Source organism: Hevea brasiliensis, chromosome 15, assembly GCF_030052815.1.
Source record: "Hevea brasiliensis isolate MT/VB/25A 57/8 chromosome 15, ASM3005281v1, whole genome shotgun sequence".
Lineage (NCBI taxonomy): Eukaryota > Viridiplantae > Streptophyta > Magnoliopsida > Malpighiales > Euphorbiaceae > Hevea > Hevea brasiliensis.
Genome location: NC_079507.1, coordinates 59,052,195 through 59,071,828, shown reverse-complemented (window position 1 = coordinate 59,071,828; position 19,634 = coordinate 59,052,195). Strand labels below are relative to the sequence as shown.

The following is a 19,634-nucleotide window of genomic DNA, read 5'->3' as shown; positions in this document are numbered from 1 at the left end:
CAAAATTTCCACGATGAGATTTTAGGACGAGAATTACCTTACGCGATTATCAGAAATAAAAATAAGAAGAGTCCCCCAAAGGCCTTCATCCGTTAACCATGCGTATGTACAGAAACGCATGAATCCACATACAAACAAACACTATTGCCCGCTCTTGTGGCTATAAATAAGAATGCGCTTGATAGCCCACAGCTCATCCTGCAACCATTTATCATCCACAAGACTTACATTCAAAACATAACCTCCAAGTTGTCATTTACAATGTTAAAATATCTTGCTTTTATGCCATAACAAGATTGTGAACCAAGTAAATTCTACCCAAGGAAAGGAAGAAGTCCTTTCTTCATGAAATACACAACAATTGCAAGTAAAATTACGAATAAAATGATCCACAAGCTTAATCCTCCTGCAAAGGAAAAGAATTGTGAGACAGAATTCAAGGCAATTAAAGCAATGTCCTACATGGTTTGGTTTCCCAATCTATATTACGTTCTTAACATGTTTATCTACAACGAACTGCCTATCTCTATCAAAGCTTCAAAATTACCCTCCCTAACATCTTGGAACCTAAATTTGAAAAGGATACTTTCTTCTCAGAAATTGTCCTTTTAACACAATTGACTCCAGCCCCAAGTTAATGCTATGAGAATCACACTTCATTTTATTTGTTTACAAATGAAATATACAGGTTAGGATAATTCTGACAGTAATAAGTTACTGAAAACTCAGTTTAGTGGTGTTGCCCTACTGGCGAGTGTTACCCTCCTGACTACGATTAACAGTCCATCTCAACTAAGTATTTGGTTGTCACCAATAGTTGAACAGAATCACATTGTCTTATGCGATGGGCCTCAATCAGAGCCCAATATGAGGTCAACAGGTTACCAGGTCTATCCAACCATTGCATGTCAATGCTAAAGACATGATATGCGCATTTAACAAAATCCAAAGTCTGGAAGTACATACCACTTTTGATCTCCTCAACCGGTGTCACCCTTGCACTTGAGTCCATGGACGCAGACACCAAAGCCCTGCATTCAAATGCCATACGGTTTACTCCCTATTATTATTAGAAGGAAATGTACCCAGCTTAACGTGTTAAATAAATCAGGATATCATGCAACCATGTTAAACTTCCAACCTTGAATCATGAGAGAACGCCAATGCTGTTACCATGCCAAGGTGTGCTTTCCTAACCACTGTTTGAACCTGCATGCTGATTGAATTTATAATCAGCACGTCTCCTTGAACCGTACCCCTGCATGTAAATCAATCATAAAGGAATAAATTTTAATGATGAAGGTGCTCACTAAATGAGCTCAAGTAAGTGAAAGTGAAAAAACAAAGTAAAGATGAAGTACATTGCTAGGAACTTTCCATCAGGTGAGACACTGAAGGAAGAAACTGAATCACGACTTATATTCTTTGAACCAATTCTCTTCCATGAGCTTGTGTCCCATGTCTGAATATTTCCACCTTTGCCTGTGTAAAACAATATTTATTATTATTAGCTCATAGAACAGAAATTTCAAAAAGCTTAGGGTCCTAGGGCAATTTTGGAATGCTTAATGTTTTCAGTTTTTGCTTGTTGTCCAATATTTAAAAGACAAAAAAAGGTTTCTGCAATAAACAAAAAACCACAAACTTCTAGCAACTTGTTTCTCACTTTAAGATGTCAAGTAACAAACATGTTCTAGTAAATGATTTCCTTTTAACTATTAGAAAAACAACTAAAAACCAAAAACAACATTGATACCAAATGGACCCTAACATTCTGAAAAAGAGATGATGGATCTCAGTTCTGAATATTAACCTGTTATTGCAGCAATGTAAAGAACCTGAGTCTTATCACTGCTTTGAGAAAAACTGCATGAGGCAAAAACCTCATCCTGGAGGTAACACAACAATTCAGTTATTCAGTTGACTGAAACTTTGAAAATTTCTCCAATGATGAATTAATTGTTCTATATACAAAGCATCTGGTGTTCTACAAATAATATAAGGTATCACTGAACCAGTAGGATGCAATTAAATTATTACATTTCTGCTTACGCTTAAAACAATATCACTGTGAATGCACATCAGCAAGAAGAAACTAATCTCCTTTATGTTATAAAATACAGTTAGCTCAAGAAATTATAATTCACTGCTTACATTGTCCTTTGATAAAGAAGCTACTACTGTTGAAGAAGTCATATTCCAAACCCTTCCAGGACCACGACTTCCCAAGGAAACAAGAAACTTGCCATCAGGGCTGCAACACAATTCAGTAACATCAGCACAAGTATATTACAAACTCTTCATGCTTACCAGCTCAGGAACTATTGATCTAACTTCCGTCTCCACCATTGCAATACCTGAAACATAAATGCTTTAAAGAAGCATGAGCTTCAGCCTCATTGAGAATGATTTCCATGCTGGGCCACTTGAAAACCCTTAAATAGCCATCCTGTACTGCAATAAATCATAGCATCTTATGGCACGCTATCTTCACAAAAAAGAACAAATATCTCCTTACAAAATCACTTTAAATAAGAACTAAGCTGAACCTGAAAAAGTTAGAAGAAAAAGATAATGTTTATTCCATTCAGTTAAGTGGCGACTAGCACTTTCATTAAGGAGTGAGTTTCCAAAAGGCAGGTCTTGAACTCTGCCATGCAAGGTGGAAAAAAATACTTGCATCTTAGAAGACATATGCACGTATGAATGCGCATATATCATGCATGACTGGATCCAGGAATGAGGAAACAGATGAGACAAATACGAGAAAAGCATGGTTTGAAGTTCCATTTCTCATGATCCTTTCAGCTAGATATTCCGCAGAGAATTCCATTAAAATGTGTACTCCATGGCCATAAATTATTTGTATTTGCAGCTAGGGTACTTTCCTTATTTTCCCTTCTTAAACAATTACATTAAAAACTCAACTCAGCCAAATTGTCATTTCATATAAAATTTGAACAATATAATTAAGATTAGTCCAGGCTTTATTCTGACTTTCTCTGCTATTTAACTTTGCAGGGAAATGTCATCACATCATGAAAGGTTCAAAGGAGTGCTCACATTTGAACTTAACATGTAAATGTTTGAATCTAATCAGTAGATATCAAGTAAGGCATTCCCTTAAACACTAGTACACCACTCTTTCATCATCTGTCTCTCTTTTACATCAATGAGACACAGAAAAGAAACACACACAGCACCCCCCCAAACCACACCCACCCCCCCCCCCCCCAAAAAAAAAAAAAAAAAAAAAACCAAAAAAAAAAAGGGAAAAGGACCTTATCATTGCTTTTATTTCTCGATGGTAGTGGGAAGCACACAATTTCCATTAGCCATTCATCTATTAAGGCCCACAAACTCCTTGTTGAATAAGGATCAAACAATTCAGATCAGCTACTCCTGGCCTGGGCACTTACCAGTCTTGCTTAACCAGGCCATCTTTTATTAACTCTCCATATTTTAATAGCTTTTAGTTTTCAATTATGTTAGGGAAATTTTCTTTTCAGAACTAAACACAAAGTTACTAAGAAGTTCCTCATGTTACAATTTGTAATTGATTCTAGAGAATTTACACGGTTTCATCCTTTATAGAAGTGTAAAGCAACTGCTTCGTTTAGAAATAACGAAAATATGAAGAGAGAATTGTTTTTGCTTGTTTCTTCCTTATGATAATAACAATAAATTAAGATAATAGAGCGATTTTATTCAAAATTTAACAGAATATATATACACAATATCTCTACCTCGCCACCAACAGCAAGTACAGAACCGTCATTGTTGAAGGCCAATGCTAACTGCTGTCCGATGTCCTCTAGTTGAGTGAGTACCTTCAATGACTCTTTTATATCCAATTTGTGGGCATCATTGTCCTTCGCTTCATCCCAGTTGAAAAATCTACACAAGCATAGTAATAGAATAATAATCCCTTAACAACTGCAAAAAATTAAACTAGCTAGAAGAAAGGATCATATATTGATGAAAATTCAGTTGCCTTGAAGAATGCGATGGGCAGAGCTTAAACAAAGGCCTTGCTGTGTTTATCAGTCAGAATCATAAACTTGTACAACAATAATCATGTTTTGAGTGAGGGGAAAAATAAAAGAAGGAACAGACTGCGTCAGAAAACCTTCTACCACATGAGAATCCAACTATATAATACAAGCTTGTTTGTGTTTTCGACCCTCCACTAGAGGACTAAATCCATAGAATTTCTCCTAAATTTTTTGTTAAAAGGAAGATAAAAGTTAAAAGTAAGCAAAATAAAATAATTACCGACAGCTTTTTGGCAATGCACAAATCAGTCCTTCTCCACCTGGGTGAACAGCCATTCTATAAGGCAAATCAGAACCAAGTCCAAGCTTAACTGCCTGAAAGATAAGATAACAAATGCATACACAATAATGTCATCTCAAATTAGACAATGAAACAGCTGAATATAATGTTATGAGATATCTCACTGCCAAGCATAAATGAAAGGGAACAGTATAAAAATTTAACAGTGGCTTGGGACCTTTTTAAGTAGGGTCATGTGGTTTTAACTTTTCACAAATACTTACCATGTTTTTGTTAGCAAAACACATCCAATTGGCCTAGTGCCGTCTAGAAATGTTAACACAGTGGCACTATTTTATACTGTGCCAAGTGTCACTGCCACATCTGCATTTCCAGAAGGCGTTGGGCTATTTGGACATGATTTACTAATGGATATTAGCACATGGTAGCTGTTTGTGAAAAGTCGAATCACAAAACCTTACTTGAAATTGGCCCAAATAACAGGATGTAATTTTGTACTTTCATCTAATTGAAAATGCCTGCAAACTAATTCTAACAGGACATGGCATACCACGAAATATGAAAATAAAAACATATTAGGAACCCAAAACCTGAGGAAAGTCACATTCATTGCCAGACATTCTCCAACAGAAAATTTAACACTATGAATGAAATAAAAAAAAAAAAAATCCCCAGAGAATAGATCATTAAATGAAATTTATAACGTTCTTTGCTTGATCAACTCCAATTGAGTGAACAGATAAAATTTGCATCGAAGTTACAAACCGTTGAATTTGCAAATAATTGCTACTACCGTCATCTAAATTTCTAGGTAAGCCTAGAAATCTTTGGCTAAATTGGCTCCATGCTATAATAATCAATACAAAGCTGGATTATAGATCAACTGCTAAGCTAAAAAATAGAAAGAAATAATGATATGAGCAAGAAAACAGATATTGCGAATGTCATGCAAATCAGCCAAATATAAGACGCAAATTGAAATTATAATATCACACTTCCCATGTAATTAGACGAGTGCAAGCAGAAGCAAAGGGCATATAGATCCTAACTAGCTCAATTATATGGAAAATCCATATAAATCCTCAGTTTCCATAAATAACCCAATTGAGAGAGTGAGCTCTGTTTTAGCTTTAAAACAGAAAAGCATCAAAAAAATCTGAATATGCAGAGTTATATTTTAGCATAAACTGCATTTCACTTATGGAGATAAGATTCAAATACGAGCACCGATTGGACTCTTATAGTATGTGAAAAATCAACATACAGGCTGGGCAGAGAGAGAATTGGAGGCGAAATCGAAATGAGAGAGAACGATAGCGTTAGGGATGCCGCTGCGGCCTTCTCCGCCACCTCCGGCAAAAACGAGGTAATATTGATCGGCGATCTCCTGCTGAGCTCCAGGAGGTGAGGTTTCCTTGCCTGAATCTTCATCTTTATCGCCGGATTTATGAGGATCCAGAGGTTGAAGCTTGGATCTGACTTCTTTGAAGGGTACCCAAGCAGCAGAGTAGAAAGGGACGCCGTATTTTTGCAAGCTAGGAGGGTCCGGCTTATTGCCCTTTCCCATTGCCTTGCCGAAGAGACTGGAATTTGGATTCTCACGAAGGTCGACTGCAAATCACTTCACCGTTCTTACGCGTCCATATTTAGCTCTCCAGAATACAACTAGCATTTCTACGGTTTTCCCAGCGGAAATTATATATGTATATATACACACACGCGTACATGGGGTGCGCGGTCTGTTCTGTTCTAAACCAAATTAACCTGATAAAATTAAAAATTTAAAAATTAAATCAAGCGCAGAGGAAATTAAACCAAATCAAATAGATAAACATTAATTTAATTTAATTTTAAATTAAATTTTATAAAATTTTATATTTTTAATATTAAATTTTAATAATAAAAATATAAAAAAAAACTTATACTAAAAAATCATGGAGTTTCATATATATATATATATATATATATATATATATATATATATATATATATATATATATATATATATTCTTTAATCTAAATTTATCAAAATGTATAGATAAATTTTAATAAATGTTTCTGAATTTATGTAGTTATAATACTATAGTCTTTTAATTTTAAAATGTAATACAAAACTCCTAAACTTTTAAATTTTACATAATAAAATCCTTTTAACTTTCAATTATTGATTTTTCAGTTAGAAATTAATATGAATAAATACCGCATAGCGCTTAGTCAAAATTTCTCTCTCTGCTCTTATACAAAATGTAAAATTATTCTCTCTACATATGAAAAATTATTCTGTCTATAGAAAAAAAAAAGATTCAATTTATATATGACTTGAGAGAGAAAAGAAAAATACTGACTAAGTTATATGCTAGAACTGTCCAGATCAGCGTCTAACTAAAAAATCAATAATTGGAGGTTAGAGGATTTTATTATACAAAATTTAAAAGTTGATAGGGTTTTATATTATATTTTTAAGTTGAGAGACTGTATTATTACAACTAGATAAATTCAAAGACAAATATCAAAATTTATCCCAAAATGTATTAAACATTAAATATTTTATATTTATACTAAGGTTTTGTTTGTTCCATTACTATCATTTACATTTTGAAGCTGTCCGAATTATCCTGGGACTCTATAGAAATTCTCAAATGACGTATAAATCTAGTAGACATTAGATATTTAAGCAATATGAAACGTTTTATGCACCCTTTACCCTCTTAGAACCAAGGCTCTAATACCACTCGGGGTAGCTCATGAGTTAGAAGTTCCTACAAGGTACATAAGTCTAATGAGTATCAAATATTCAAGACTTTTCATAAAATATTTTTAAAAAAAATAATTTTTGTTATTTAATTATAATATTAAATTAATGATATATATATATATATGAGTGTTTTCATATTTTAATAAAATTATTAAAATTTAAAAAATAAAAAATTACTTTAAAGAAGAGGTTTTTAAAAGAAAAAAAAACTTAATTTTTACTTTAATCATCGTTTACTAAATGCCAAAATGTAGAAAATTTCTTAAAATATATTTTTTATAAAATAAACTGAATCTAAATTATAATTTTTTATATTCTTGATAAAATAACTTTTTAATTTCCCATTCATATTTTAGTTAAAATAATTTTTTTTTTTTTTTAGATTAAGGCAGTATATAATATTATTGGAGCGCTGTGATTACAGGTTTGGAGTTTGAATGGAACTGGAACTCAACAAACCACAAGAAAATTTTTATAGGTATATTCAGGCAGTTACATGCACGGAAGCATATCAGAAACCGTATCTTGATTTATGAAAATGATGGCCCGAAGATTTGCAAGATAGTTTCGTTTGATAATATTTCAGTCCTGAATTCCCGATTAAATGTGTTATCTTATTAACATCTCAGCATGCCTTGTATGCATCCAACAATATCAGGATTCGGGAGATGGCTGTATATGGTTAGTGGAACAAGTACCATCTTTGCGACGTCCATGAACAAATAATTAAAAGATGCCTGAGAAAGGAGAAATTATACTGTGAAGAGGTGATAACATGCTAGCACGTTATGATTTATAATGTATACATATCCTATATGAAATCATTGATATGTTATATAATTATTCGAAAGGAATGAGTAGTTATACACTATTCTGGTAATTCCATGTCAAGATTTGAAATGGAATGACAAGTAAATTACAAAATGACACTTTATTTAAAATGGTAGTTGCATTTTATTAAAAAATATTATTTTAAAACATGGAAATAACTTAATTTTATAAAACCCACTAATACATACCTATATAACTATTATTGGTTTATCAATTTCATGTAAGATATTCAATCTAAAATTAATGCTCGGTCAAATACATCATCATACATTTAAACTATTTGGATTTTACCTAATATATACTTGAATTAGTTTTGTAAACTATTAAGCACCTGAATTTAAAAAAATCATTACAATTAAAATCAAAATTATTATATAACAGTGATATGTAAAAAAAAAAAATAAAAAATGGTCAATTTTTGTTGACTATGGTCTGATTCTCTCGTAAAATGACTAAATTATCTCTCTTCTCTATTCTTCTCTCTCTTTGAACTTATTTAGTATTGCTGTTGAGAAAATCACTTTTAAATATATTAGTTAAATAGTATTAAAAAATAATTTAAAATTAAATTTGATAAATTTTAGTCACGAAAACACTAAAATAATAAAATAATTTTTTTAATTATTTTTTAATAATATTTAAAATAATATTTTTATTCAGGAAAACAGCATCTAAATCCAATGCCAAATAGGTACTTGATCTTTCTCTTTTCATCCTCTTTTCTCTCCACATATCTACATTAAAAACTCCAGAAGCAAAGCTGCATCCTCTCCCATCTTCTTCCCTCATAACATTTCAAGGGAAAAATCATCACTGCTGCAATTCAAACCCAAAATGTATATAAGTTCAAGAATGTAGTTGCATTTTGAGAGTAAGTTGAAATCCTTGAGCAAATCATGGTATGGCTGCACAATATTCACTGAGGCAAAACAACAAACAGTTGGTAAACTATCGAAAATAAATGCCTAAATAATAAACCTTTCTCAGCTCCTTTGTAGGTACATGAAACAACCACAACCTTTTTTTTTTTTGAAGAATTCTTGTTAAGGTATATAACATAAAAATCAGTTTGTGGAAATTAAGGGTACAAAGAGTAGTACAAAGATGTGGTCCTGTAATTGAAAGGGAAAAAGATTAACAAGTGCACACCTTCGATGTGCAGGTACCCTTTATTGCTTAGAAGTGCAAAAGTATCCCAAACAAGGAAGGAAGACATATTACTCATAGGAAGCACAATTTTAAGGAGCCTGAAAGGCTGAAACCATATGCAATAGCTTGAGTAACATGCAAGATAGCTTCTTTGAGTAGGCAAGCGATAGGCCCACATCAATTGATAACAACCTAGCTAAGCTATTGCAAAAGGGAAAGATTGTATAATTTACTAAGGAATGATGTTGTGGCAGCAAATTAGATTGGTTCACTGTTATTGGGACTTAAGAGGATCAATCCACCAACATCAAGAAATGGTTGGGATATCATGATGGCCAGGCACCATTTATTTGTAAAACATTGCATTATGTCATTGTGTTCAAATTCGATCATGAAACTTACTAGGCGTGCTATTGAACATTTCTTGAGAGGATGATGAGAGACAGAAGGATAAGAAGGATAATTTAGTCATTTTAGGAGAGAACTAGGGTATAGTGAGTAAAAAGTGCTATTATTTTAATTTTTACTTTTTCGATAAATCACTGCTGATATAGTCATTTTATATTTAATTGTAATGATTTTTTTAAATTTAAATGTTTAATAAATTATAAAATTAATTTAAATGTATAATAGGCAAAATTCAAATAATTCAGATGTTGATAATGATGTATTTAGCCATCACTACTTTATTATATAAGGCCTGTGGTAAGCTTATACAGTATATTATTACAGTGGAAATTGGAGGACAGAGAATGCTTACAACTATATTATTAGATCAATTATTTAGGCAGAAACTGGGTTGAAGTGAATCATAGGAAGGCACAGAAGTGGGTGTTCCATGATCGTAGTAAAGCCTGCTTTAGCTTCCATATTAACCTTTCCTTCATCTCCAGCAACCTTCCAATCAAAGCATTGAACCATGGATGCCACATTAATATTCATTACACTGAAGGCCAATTGCGAACCAGAGCGCATTCTCCTTCCCCCACCAAATGGAAGAAAATTGAAATTTTGCTTTTTAGTTTCCTTTCGGCTTTCTTGTTCTTTCAAGAATCTCTCTGGGTAGAACTTATCAGGATTATCCCACAATTCTGGATCCCTCATTATGGAATATGCGTTGACAATTACGGCAGTTTCTTTAGGTACATCAAATCCTCCTATTTGACAATCTTCTCGGCATTTTCTAGGTATTGCAGGTACTAATGGGTACAGTCTCAAGGTTTCTTTTACTACAGCTTGCAAATAATGGAGATTTGGGATGTCAGAATCTTCCACTAGTCTATTTGTTCCAACAACTGACTCTATCTCCTCTCTTAGCTTCCTGAATACATTAGGATGATTGATGATCTCTGCCATCGTCCATTGCAAGGTATTTGCTGCAGTATCAGTCCCTCCAATGAAGAGTTCCTAGCATACAAACACAAAATTAAGAATATTTAAGACAAATATTAAAAAAATAATTATTAATTATCATAATTTTTGTGCTATATATATGTAAGCAATTAAATTAATACTCGTTGAGAGGATCTTAGTCCCAACACTATTCATACAAACTAGACCAATGAATTAAAAAATAATTACTTCAAATTAAATTTATATAATTTGTTAAATTTCAATTAATGAAAGAGTATACTAGGCAAACTTTTTTTCAATTAAAAACTTTCTCATACCACCGGACAGACACTCGATTATTACGATACAGCCCAATAGAAGCAGACAAATTTGGATCTTACAAACATAAGGCAATATAGTTGATGGAATTAAATATTTATTTTTCGATAAAGAATATTAATAATTTAAATTGAATTTTATTTTTCAGGAGAAAGGATTAGAATAAAGGCCTTCATCTGTGTCTTGCTTATCCTAAACTCTGCATTTTCATCTTGATATACTTTCAAGAGAATATCCATCAAATCCTTATCCTCTCTCTCTTCACACTCTCTCTTTGCTCTCTCTTCATGCTCCTTCCATATCTTTTCAAACAAATCATCGTACCTCTTAGGTATATCATCTAGCTGTTTTCTATTCAGCCAATAACCAAATTTTTTCAGAGGTCCTAACATGCTAGCTATAAGCAGCTTTCCAGTCAGAGCTATCGATCCTTCCACCAGTTCTCTGCACCTCTGAGCCTCATCATCTTCCTCTGAGCACCTTGTGCTCATTACCATCCTGCATGTAGTGTTATTTGTCAGCTTCATCAGCTCCTGACCCACATCAATATTCTCATTCTTGTAAGCTTTTTCGACCAGATTATGCAAGAAACGCCTAAGTTCTTCGTGTCGTACACCACGAGATCGTTCAAGCTGTGATGCTCCTAGCAATTCAGTTACGCAAAGCTTCTTCATGAACTTCCAGTAATCTCCGTAAGGAGCAGTAACAAAGCCTGTGTTTGATCCAAAGAGTAACCCATCATCGAAAGGAGTTTCGGGTTTTTCTGAGAAGGCGAGATCATTCGTTTTGAAGATCTCAGCTGCAAATGATGCTGATGAGACGAGAAGAAGGGGACGAGAGCCAAGGCGGAGATAGAGGAGAGGGCCATGTTTAGAAGAGATGTTATGGAAGCATTTGGACGCCACTGGGCTGAAGAGGTGAATGTGACCTATGAATGGAAGAGCTGGTGGGCTTGGAGGAAGGCGAAGATTTGGCTTGGTGGGTTTCTTGAGGAGTTGTTGAAGGAGAAGTCTTGAGACTAGCCATAGAAAGAAAGCGATGAAGTAGAATTGGGTATCGCCGATGATTGCCATTATTGCAGATGGTTTAGAGTTAAGACAACCTGGTGAATTTTCTCTTGGGTTTAATATTAGTAGGGATTGTGAAGTAAATCAGATTGGAGTCAACTATAAGTTAGTCGGCTAATATTCATTATCACTGACCTAAGCTGAGTAATCCAAAGTCAACGATTTGGTGATTATTGTTGTAGAAATTGAAGTTGGAATCTTTTGGTGGAAATTGGAAGTTATTGAATTTTTCAATTGCGTATTTATTAAAAAATAGGAAAAAGTACTGGTTTCGCAAATTAATACTTGAGACCCTGAAATTCAATTTATTTCAAATTGATACCCTAAATTTATTACCGTTAGCTCAAGCGGTCCAAATGTTAAAATGCTGTTAAATACATGCTGACATAACACTAAAATAATAATTTTTTTATTATAATAGCTTCCATATATAATAAGAAAAATATTAAAAATTAAAAAAAAAAAACCTTTAAGTTCTATCTCACTTTCCTCTTTTACTTCTATTATCAATCATTTCTTCTCAAAACCCTAACTTCATGTGGAAGAAGACAGTGGAGGAAGATGATGTTGGTCTCATCATTCCAATGTGGGTTATAGTGGCGCCCGTGGGGTGGGTTGAACCATCATGCAATTGGTTGTGAATTACGATGATGAATGCAACATATAAAATAAAGCTAAAACCTTAGATAGAAGTCTGCTACTCCAAAGAATATGAAGACAAATTGCAGAATCACTTTTTTAAAGAGAAAGGGAAAAAAAATTCTTGGGATATTGTAGTTTTAGTAAATTAATGTCTTTCTTTCGATTTTAGTAAAAGAAATTTTGGGTACATTGTTTTTTTAATTTTGTAGTTTGCATGGTACATAGTTTTTAAAATTTTCTGGTTTGCATAATTTTTGTTTTGGTTCCTGGAGATTTCTGGATTGAGAATATTGCTGGGTCTGAGATTGATGACTTTGGGGATTTCTATCTTCTCTGTTTCTGTCTTCGTCTTCTACTTTCTCCTTAAAATTGTTACTTTCCTCCAGGAAATTGACCGTACAAGGGTGAATTGAAAACTAAAATTACTAAAAATGGGTGTGATGTGTAAAATTAACCAGAAAGGGGTGAGGAAAAGTCAGAGCGTTAAAAACGCTATTATTAGTAGCGTTTTAATATCCAAAACGCTGTTAAAAATAGCGTCCAAAACAAAATAATATTTTAGTATAAAAACGCGACTAATAATAGTATTTTAGTATTCAAAACGCTAGTCACACAAGCGTTTCTACCAAAACGCCACTGAGAATAGCGTTTTGCCACAATTTTCTACCAAAACGCTAAGTAGTAAATTTCACAAAGCATTTCTGCCAAAAAAAAAAATTTTTTAAATATTAAAGTGTGAAAACGCTACTATAAGTAGCGAATTTCTGCCAAAAAAAATTTTTTTTTTTAAATATTAAAGTGTGAAAACGCTACTATGAGTAGCGATTTTCACAAAGCATTTCTGCCAAAAAAAATTTTTTTTTTAAATATAATAGTTTTATAAATTTAAATTATTAAAGTGTAAAATTGTAATTGTATTAAATTAACAAAAAATATGTAGTATAATTTTTATTAAAGTGTAAATAATTATTTTTATATATTTAAGGAAATTAAATGTTAAATGTAAAAGGGTATTGTGTAATTTCAAATTACTATAAATTTTATGTGAAAAAAATAAAAAAATATATACTATAATTTTTTTAAAAAATATGTTAGTTTTATAAAATAACAATATTATTTGAACTAAATTTTTTGAATAAAAATTTAAATTGTAATTATTAAAAGAATAATTAATTTTATAGATTTAAATAAATTAAATGTTGTACAATTGAATGGAAAGTATTTAGCATCATACTCATATAAAAATTTGCAATAATTAATACAAGTTAAAAAAATTAAAATTGAAATTTATAATAAATTAAGTAAAATTCGTTGCTTTAATATTAAATTTTATTCTTATTATAATTAGAATAATTTATTTTGTTGATAGCAATTAATAAATTTAAATTTTAAAAGAAATGAAATTATTATTTATTATGTGTTGGCATGTATAACAATATAAAATTTAAATACTGTAATTGATTTTCAGTTAGTGCCAAATTAAGTTATTAAAAATTTGTAGGAAATTTAATTGTGTAAAAAATATAAAAATTGTCACTAACATATTATAGCAATTGACTTAAAGCGAGAAATAACTTGAGAGAAGTTTTTATAATTAATATATAAAATGATAACAAATATTTAAATCAGTCATGTGCCACAACCAGGTCTTCGTATATGTCATCTCGGTCGAAGAACTCAATGTTCTCCCCCTTCTTGATGTTCTGCTTGATGACCTTGTGCATCTTTGGGTTGGCTAGCTTGCCCTTGATGTTGTCCCGATGATTCCCCCCCTGCAGTATAATGCACAGCACTTTGTTCATGGTATCCAAATAGACCCGCAGCAGATGGAATATGGCCTAAGGCACCAGAATGATATGGTGCAAAGTATTGTTCTGACCCATATCCACTAAATTGACCTGACGTATACTGTGATGGCCCAATGTTTGATGGTCTGCCAAATAGAGCAAATAAGCCGTCGAATGGTGTTTGCGGCTGTTGACTCTCAGTAAAGTCGAATGTGCTTTTGTTTTGCATTTGAGTTTGATATGACATCCATGGTGCTGATGGGCCAGGCATTGATGGGGTAGCCATCCAACCAGTGTAATGAGCAGGGTCAGATAGTGCAGGAGCCAAGGGAATAGGATCAGAATGATCAGGCGCTGATGTGATACAGTAAGGGTGGAATGCGACAGGTGGGGGCAAAGCATCATCGGGAGGAGAGGCTGGACGCACTGGATGTTGACGACTTCGAGCAGGACGTGATCGGTGTCGTGCTGCTCTTTGTGAGGGCTCAGGCTGGTTGATGGGTTGGTCATCTTCTAATTCATCATTAAAGGTTGTTGCTTGAGGTGCGGATTGAGGAGGTGGCATTTGGCAAAGCCGACTTTCTTCCTCTAGAGTAATCATCATTTTTCTTAATAGACGTTTAACTTCAGCCACATTTTCTGTTGATGGGTTCTGTAATTTTAGCAAACAATCCTCAATTGCATCCTCCTGTAAAAATATGAAGTCCATGTATTATGTTACAGTTTGTGTTAAACACTGTAATTAAAAATTATTATTACTAAGTATTTAATAATGAAAAAATATGTATTGTAAATGATTACCACACAACCAATGGTAGCTCCACTTATTGAGATCCAACGTCTTGAAACTCGACGATACCACTTCATATATTCAGAATGATGGTGGAGTGGTTGTGCCATTTCTTGCCCTTGAACAATGTAATGTTCTTGCCTATTCCAACGATTAATGTACGTCGCATAGTGGTGCGCCCAATTACTCTCACTAAATCGGAGAGTAATCTCATGTAACTAATCTGTTTGCATCGGTCGTCGTGGAATAGGTTGGGCCAAACCAAACTGCCTCATCACTCTATCAGGCTGGTGCCATTCAATAATATGGAAGCAAATTAATGGCACCACTGCCTTCCATATGGGACGACCCTGTATGCACATGTCGGGCAGCTCATCCAACAATTCCTCATTATATGGTTTCCATGTAATCTGCAAGTGAAAATGAGCAAAACATGAAGTACTAAATTTGCAAAACATAAAGTGATTAATATAGGAAAAAAATATAACACTATTTTAAGTCAGATTTTGCGAATTTTGATTTACATCTTCAGGTCGCATTCGATCAAAATTGTATCAAATTTGTTGTAGTACATGGGTTGTAACTTCAGTGATTTGTCGAGCTCTACTCCACCTGTTAGTTGATAAGAAAATTTAAAATATAATACAATAAAAATCAATTTTTTGATTGTTTAATGGAAAAAAAATATAAATTTAGTTACATACCTAGCACCTAGGGGTGCATCATGAGGTGCCGATGGATCTCTTATTGATGGAGAGATTATTTTAAATCTCTCCCAAGCCCAGATTTGCAATATGAACTGGGGTCCTGAAATCTCCTTTGCTTCAGTAACTACAACATGACAAAACTCACAATAAAAGAAGGCTAAGCAAGCTCCACCCCAACTGTATGTCGCAACTTCCCTCAAGTCTTCTAATAGGGGTAGGAACATCAAGTTCACACGTGAGTTTGTCTTGTTGGGAAATATCAAATCGATGAGTGGTAATATGAATGCTCTTGCATGCCATAACACTTTTAAATCATCAGCTTCATGTGGAATAGCTCCAAACTCATCAGTTAGCCATGATAATTTTAATGTATGTCCTCGAATCATTTCTGGAGGTGGTCTAGCTCCCAACAAGAGCTCACAAACTTCTGGCCATTCGGCTCGTGACATTCCAGTTACTGCAGAACCATGTATTGGCAATCCGGTGATAATGTCAACATCTTGAAGACTGATTGTGCACTCCCCAATTGGCATCATAAATGTATGAGTTTTCGGTTGCCATCGCTCTACAAAGGCACTAATAAGGTGCCAGTCAAGGGGAAAAAATCCTAATCTAGCAATTCCAATAAATCCAGAATCGTGGAGATGAGGAATAATTCGGTCATCAATGTCAGCATGCAATATGTTCCCCTGCCTTCTACACGTAAGCACCTCATGCTCCATTGTACCAGTCCAAATCCCTTCAGAACGGTGTTGTGACTGGAGTCGTAGAAGCTCTGGATCAATTGGACCTGGCACAATGTAATCTCTTCTTGTTTGTTGATTAGCCATACCTATTCATTATATTAAATATACATTTTCATTTTGTATTTGTGACAGGTAAAACAATACACATATTTTCCTTCTATAGTAAATAAAACATGAATGGTAACAAAAATATTTAATACACGTATAAAATGGTATAAATAAAAATTTCTCATTCAATGCATTAATTAATAAGTCTACATTACATAGTCAATGCAAAGATAAAAGTACATCATTGTTTACTACATCAACATTGTTTACTACATCAACTAATTATGTCAGTCTGACTATTTGATTTACAGGACATGATCTAATTAGCTCGTCATAAATATCTTTCTCCAATGTGTAGTCGATTTTAGGTAAACAGGGCTTTACCAGAGTATGTTTCTTCCTATCACGCATTTTTATACCACTCGCCCGACACATTGTCCTTGTAGCGACCCAATTAGCATATTCTTTGACAAATCCTTTAAGTAGTAAATATGATGGGATACGGTTAGCTTCTAATTTTCGCCATACACTGTCAAGTATGCCTTTATCCTGGACACAACTAAAAGCTGACTTTAAAGCCAAATATCTAGGTTTATCTGTTAATAGCTCTCCTTCCCATATGATTTGTTGAATTAGCCCATTCACCCTTATCATATGCTTAACAATGCAAAGTAGGTAATCTCCTGTAGTTGATGGTGTTACTTCCATAGGTAGATTAATCAAATTCCTAATTAAACCATGTACTCTTGCCCGCTGTTGTTGACTGACAATTCTTTTCGGAGTGCGCATTATACGAGCCATTATTTTATCTAAGTCATAAACAAAAGAGAGCATAAATAAACATATACGAAATAAATCATAATGCAGTAATTATATTAAATAATGCAATAATTTAAGATAAAATTGAAAAGTACGTAACCTAACAACGGGGGGGTAGTAATACACATAAAATGAAAACATAATAATGAAAACTATGTCCAAAAATTTATGATAATAATACAAAGTATTTGAAAATAGTGTCCTTCAATGGATTTTAGACGGATCCCCTCTCTTTTGAATCACCATCCAATCCATTTCATTCATCTTCCTTAAAGAAGTTGGTCTTCCTTTAGACCTTTTCCGATTTGGGTCAGGTACAAGGATTGGATCATTGTCTGTTGGCCAATCATCATGATGTCCAAGTGCATGAAACTGCCACTCATAGCACTTAAGCGTTCGTTCCAATGTATAATAATTTGAAACGTATTGCTCATAATTAATTGACATTGATTGGCATGCTGCTATGACATGAGAACATGGAATACGTATCTCTTGAAACTTCTCGCATGTGCATGTCCTCTCATAAAGTTTGACGATGTGGTTGTCCCCAGTTCTATCCTTCCAAACTTCAAATTCACCACAATCACGATTAAATAATCGAACATTAAGTGAGTTTGCTTCATTCAAATTTTCATTCATAATTTGACGACATGCCGGTGTTAAGTTGAAGCCCAACTGCAATTGTTCGTGGAAGGTCGTGCGGCGTGTGTCAAAATATTGGACACATTGGAAAAATATTTTCTCTACCATTGTAGTTATTGGTAGTGCACGAATCCCCTTAAGCATTCCATTAACTGACTCAACGGTATTGGTTGTCATGGAGCCATACCTTTTTCCTCCATCATGAGAACGTGTCCATTTCTCCAATGGTATATTTCTGGCCCATTCAAATGTATCTGGATGCTCGCTCTTGATTGTGTCCATGGCATCATAAAATTTCTTTTTCAGAATTTGGTGAGCTGTTAAAAAAAATTAACATTTTTTGTATTATATAACATTGAAAATGCAATTAATGCTTGCAAAAATAATATTCTTTGGCAAAAACTAACCTGCCTTTCGGAGAGCTTCTTTCATGTCAGGATTTTTAAACTTCGTGTTATAATTGCTCAGTACGTGTCTTAAGCAGTATCGATGATGTCCATTAGGAGGCTGCCACCAATCTTGCTGCATTGCTTTTTTAATGGCAATATATGCATGCGATATAACACAAATATCAGAACGATCAGTCACAAACACCCGTAAACAAGACATGAACCAATCCCAGTTCCTTGTATTTTCACAATCAACTATTGCCCATGCAATAGGAAAAATATGGTTATTGCCGTCCAGTCTCGTAGCACAAAATAAACACCCTTTGTACTTTCCATATAAAAATGTGGAGTCTATAAAAATAATTGGCCGACAGTGCTTGAAACCTTCAATTGTTTGTTTGAATGCCCAAAACATCCTATCGAAAACCCGATTCTCAGGTTTTAATTTATTATTAACAAACAGAGGGTCATCTTCAATCAAGAACGAAGAATCGGGGTTGTGTTTGCACAACGCAAGCATGAATTGACGCAATCTTATAAAAGATTCCTCCCAACCACCAAATATCTTAACAACTGCATCGTGTCTAGCCTTCCACATCTTTCGATAACTCGGCATATATCCAACCTTATCTTTGATTTCTGCTTGTAACGCAGATATCTTCACATTTAATTCTCATTACAATTACTAGGATGAAATCAGATAAAAATTTGCTATCCAATTGCCTATGATCTTGTGAGATTGATGGATTAACACATGTATGGGGTCCGTTATATCGAGTAATTTTCCATATATCAGATCCTTCCCAACGAGACGCACGCATTCTCCACTTACAATTGTTGTTTCTATATTTGTACCTTATAGCATATGTTTTGCTCTTTGTCTCATCATAAGAAAAGTCATGGTGCCTAAGTAAATGATATTCTTTGGCAGCTCTTTAGACAGCCTCTCTAGACGGAAATGTCATTCCAACTTCAAACTCATTCGATGGATCCCACATTGAATTATATTGCGGTTTTGACCATGGATCAACTGTTAGCAATGAAAAATCTAATTCACAGTAAGGTGGAGGATGGACAATAGGCATTATTGGGTTTGCAACATGAGTGTTATAGTATGAAGGCAAGTTGACTACTACCTCATTATCATGCTCAACATCCTGATTGAAGTCTGCCTCATCACTATCAATCCATTGTTCATCAGAATCCTCTTCATCGACACCATTATTGGGGCAATAATGACTATCAGAAAAGTATGATTCATTTGATTCGTACACCCATCGACATTCACAAATATC

At 33.7% G+C, this 19,634-nt stretch overlaps 4 protein-coding genes across 4 annotated transcripts; all 4 read right to left on the bottom strand.

Moving 5' to 3' along the window:
• Nucleotides 1–207: 207 nt before the first annotated feature.
• LOC110668741 (SEC12-like protein 2) lies at nt 208–6,047 on the bottom strand. Its single transcript, XM_021830100.2, has 10 exons — nt 5,561–6,047; nt 4,276–4,370; nt 3,747–3,897; nt 2,358–2,449; nt 2,155–2,254; nt 1,814–1,889; nt 1,362–1,482; nt 1,142–1,258; nt 967–1,031; nt 208–406 (listed from the first exon to the last, which is right to left on the bottom strand). The coding sequence occupies exons 1-10, from the start codon at nt 5,861–5,863 to the stop codon at nt 315–317; spliced, it is 1,212 nt and encodes a 403-aa protein (XP_021685792.1). The 5' UTR covers nt 5,864–6,047; the 3' UTR covers nt 208–314.
• Nucleotides 6,048–9,702: 3,655 nt separating this feature from the next.
• Nucleotides 9,703–11,865, bottom strand: LOC110668692 (cytochrome P450 705A22). Its single transcript, XM_058137222.1, has 2 exons — nt 10,862–11,865; nt 9,703–10,439 (listed from the first exon to the last, which is right to left on the bottom strand). Exons 1-2 carry the CDS (start codon nt 11,773–11,775, stop codon nt 9,815–9,817), a joined length of 1,539 nt encoding a protein of 512 aa, XP_057993205.1. The 5' UTR covers nt 11,776–11,865; the 3' UTR covers nt 9,703–9,814.
• A 4,026-nt stretch (nt 11,866–15,891) lies between these two features.
• LOC131174075 (serine/threonine-protein phosphatase 7 long form homolog) lies at nt 15,892–16,525 on the bottom strand. Its single transcript, XM_058137122.1, has 2 exons — nt 16,001–16,525; nt 15,892–15,900 (listed from the first exon to the last, which is right to left on the bottom strand). Exons 1-2 carry the CDS (start codon nt 16,523–16,525, stop codon nt 15,892–15,894), a joined length of 534 nt encoding a protein of 177 aa, XP_057993105.1.
• Nucleotides 16,526–17,512: 987 nt separating this feature from the next.
• Nucleotides 17,513–18,937, bottom strand: LOC110666859 (uncharacterized). The gene is made up of 2 exons (XM_058137121.1): nt 18,358–18,937; nt 17,513–18,267 (listed from the first exon to the last, which is right to left on the bottom strand). The coding sequence occupies exons 1-2, from the start codon at nt 18,935–18,937 to the stop codon at nt 17,513–17,515; spliced, it is 1,335 nt and encodes a 444-aa protein (XP_057993104.1).
• Nucleotides 18,938–19,634: the final 697 nt, after the last annotated feature.

Excerpts from the sequence above, each read along its gene's own strand:
- LOC110668692 (XM_058137222.1), bottom strand. The coding sequence starts at position 11,775 with ATGGCAATCATCGGCGATACCCAATTCTACTTCATCGCTTTCTTTCTA. Across the intron at positions 10,440-10,861 it reads CAGATGAAGGCCTTTATTCT|GGAACTCTTCATTGGAGGGA; the intron begins AATCCTTTCTCC and ends GTTTGTATGCTA.
- LOC110668741 (XM_021830100.2), bottom strand. The coding sequence starts at position 5,863 with ATGGGAAAGGGCAATAAGCCGGACCCTCCTAGCTTGCAAAAATACGGC. Across the intron at positions 1,259-1,361 it reads GATGGAAAGTTCCTAGCAAT|GGGTACGGTTCAAGGAGACG; the intron begins GTACTTCATCTT and ends ATTTACATGCAG. Across the intron at positions 1,032-1,141 it reads GCGTTCTCTCATGATTCAAG|GGCTTTGGTGTCTGCGTCCA; the intron begins GTTGGAAGTTTA and ends ATTTGAATGCAG.
- LOC131174075 (XM_058137122.1), bottom strand. The coding sequence starts at position 16,525 with ATGGCTAATCAACAAACAAGAAGAGATTACATTGTGCCAGGTCCAATT.
- LOC110666859 (XM_058137121.1), bottom strand. The coding sequence starts at position 18,937 with ATGTGGAAGGCTAGACACGATGCAGTTGTTAAGATATTTGGTGGTTGG. Across the intron at positions 18,268-18,357 it reads AGAAGCTCTCCGAAAGGCAG|CTCACCAAATTCTGAAAAAG; the intron begins GTTAGTTTTTGC and ends TTTTTTTAACAG.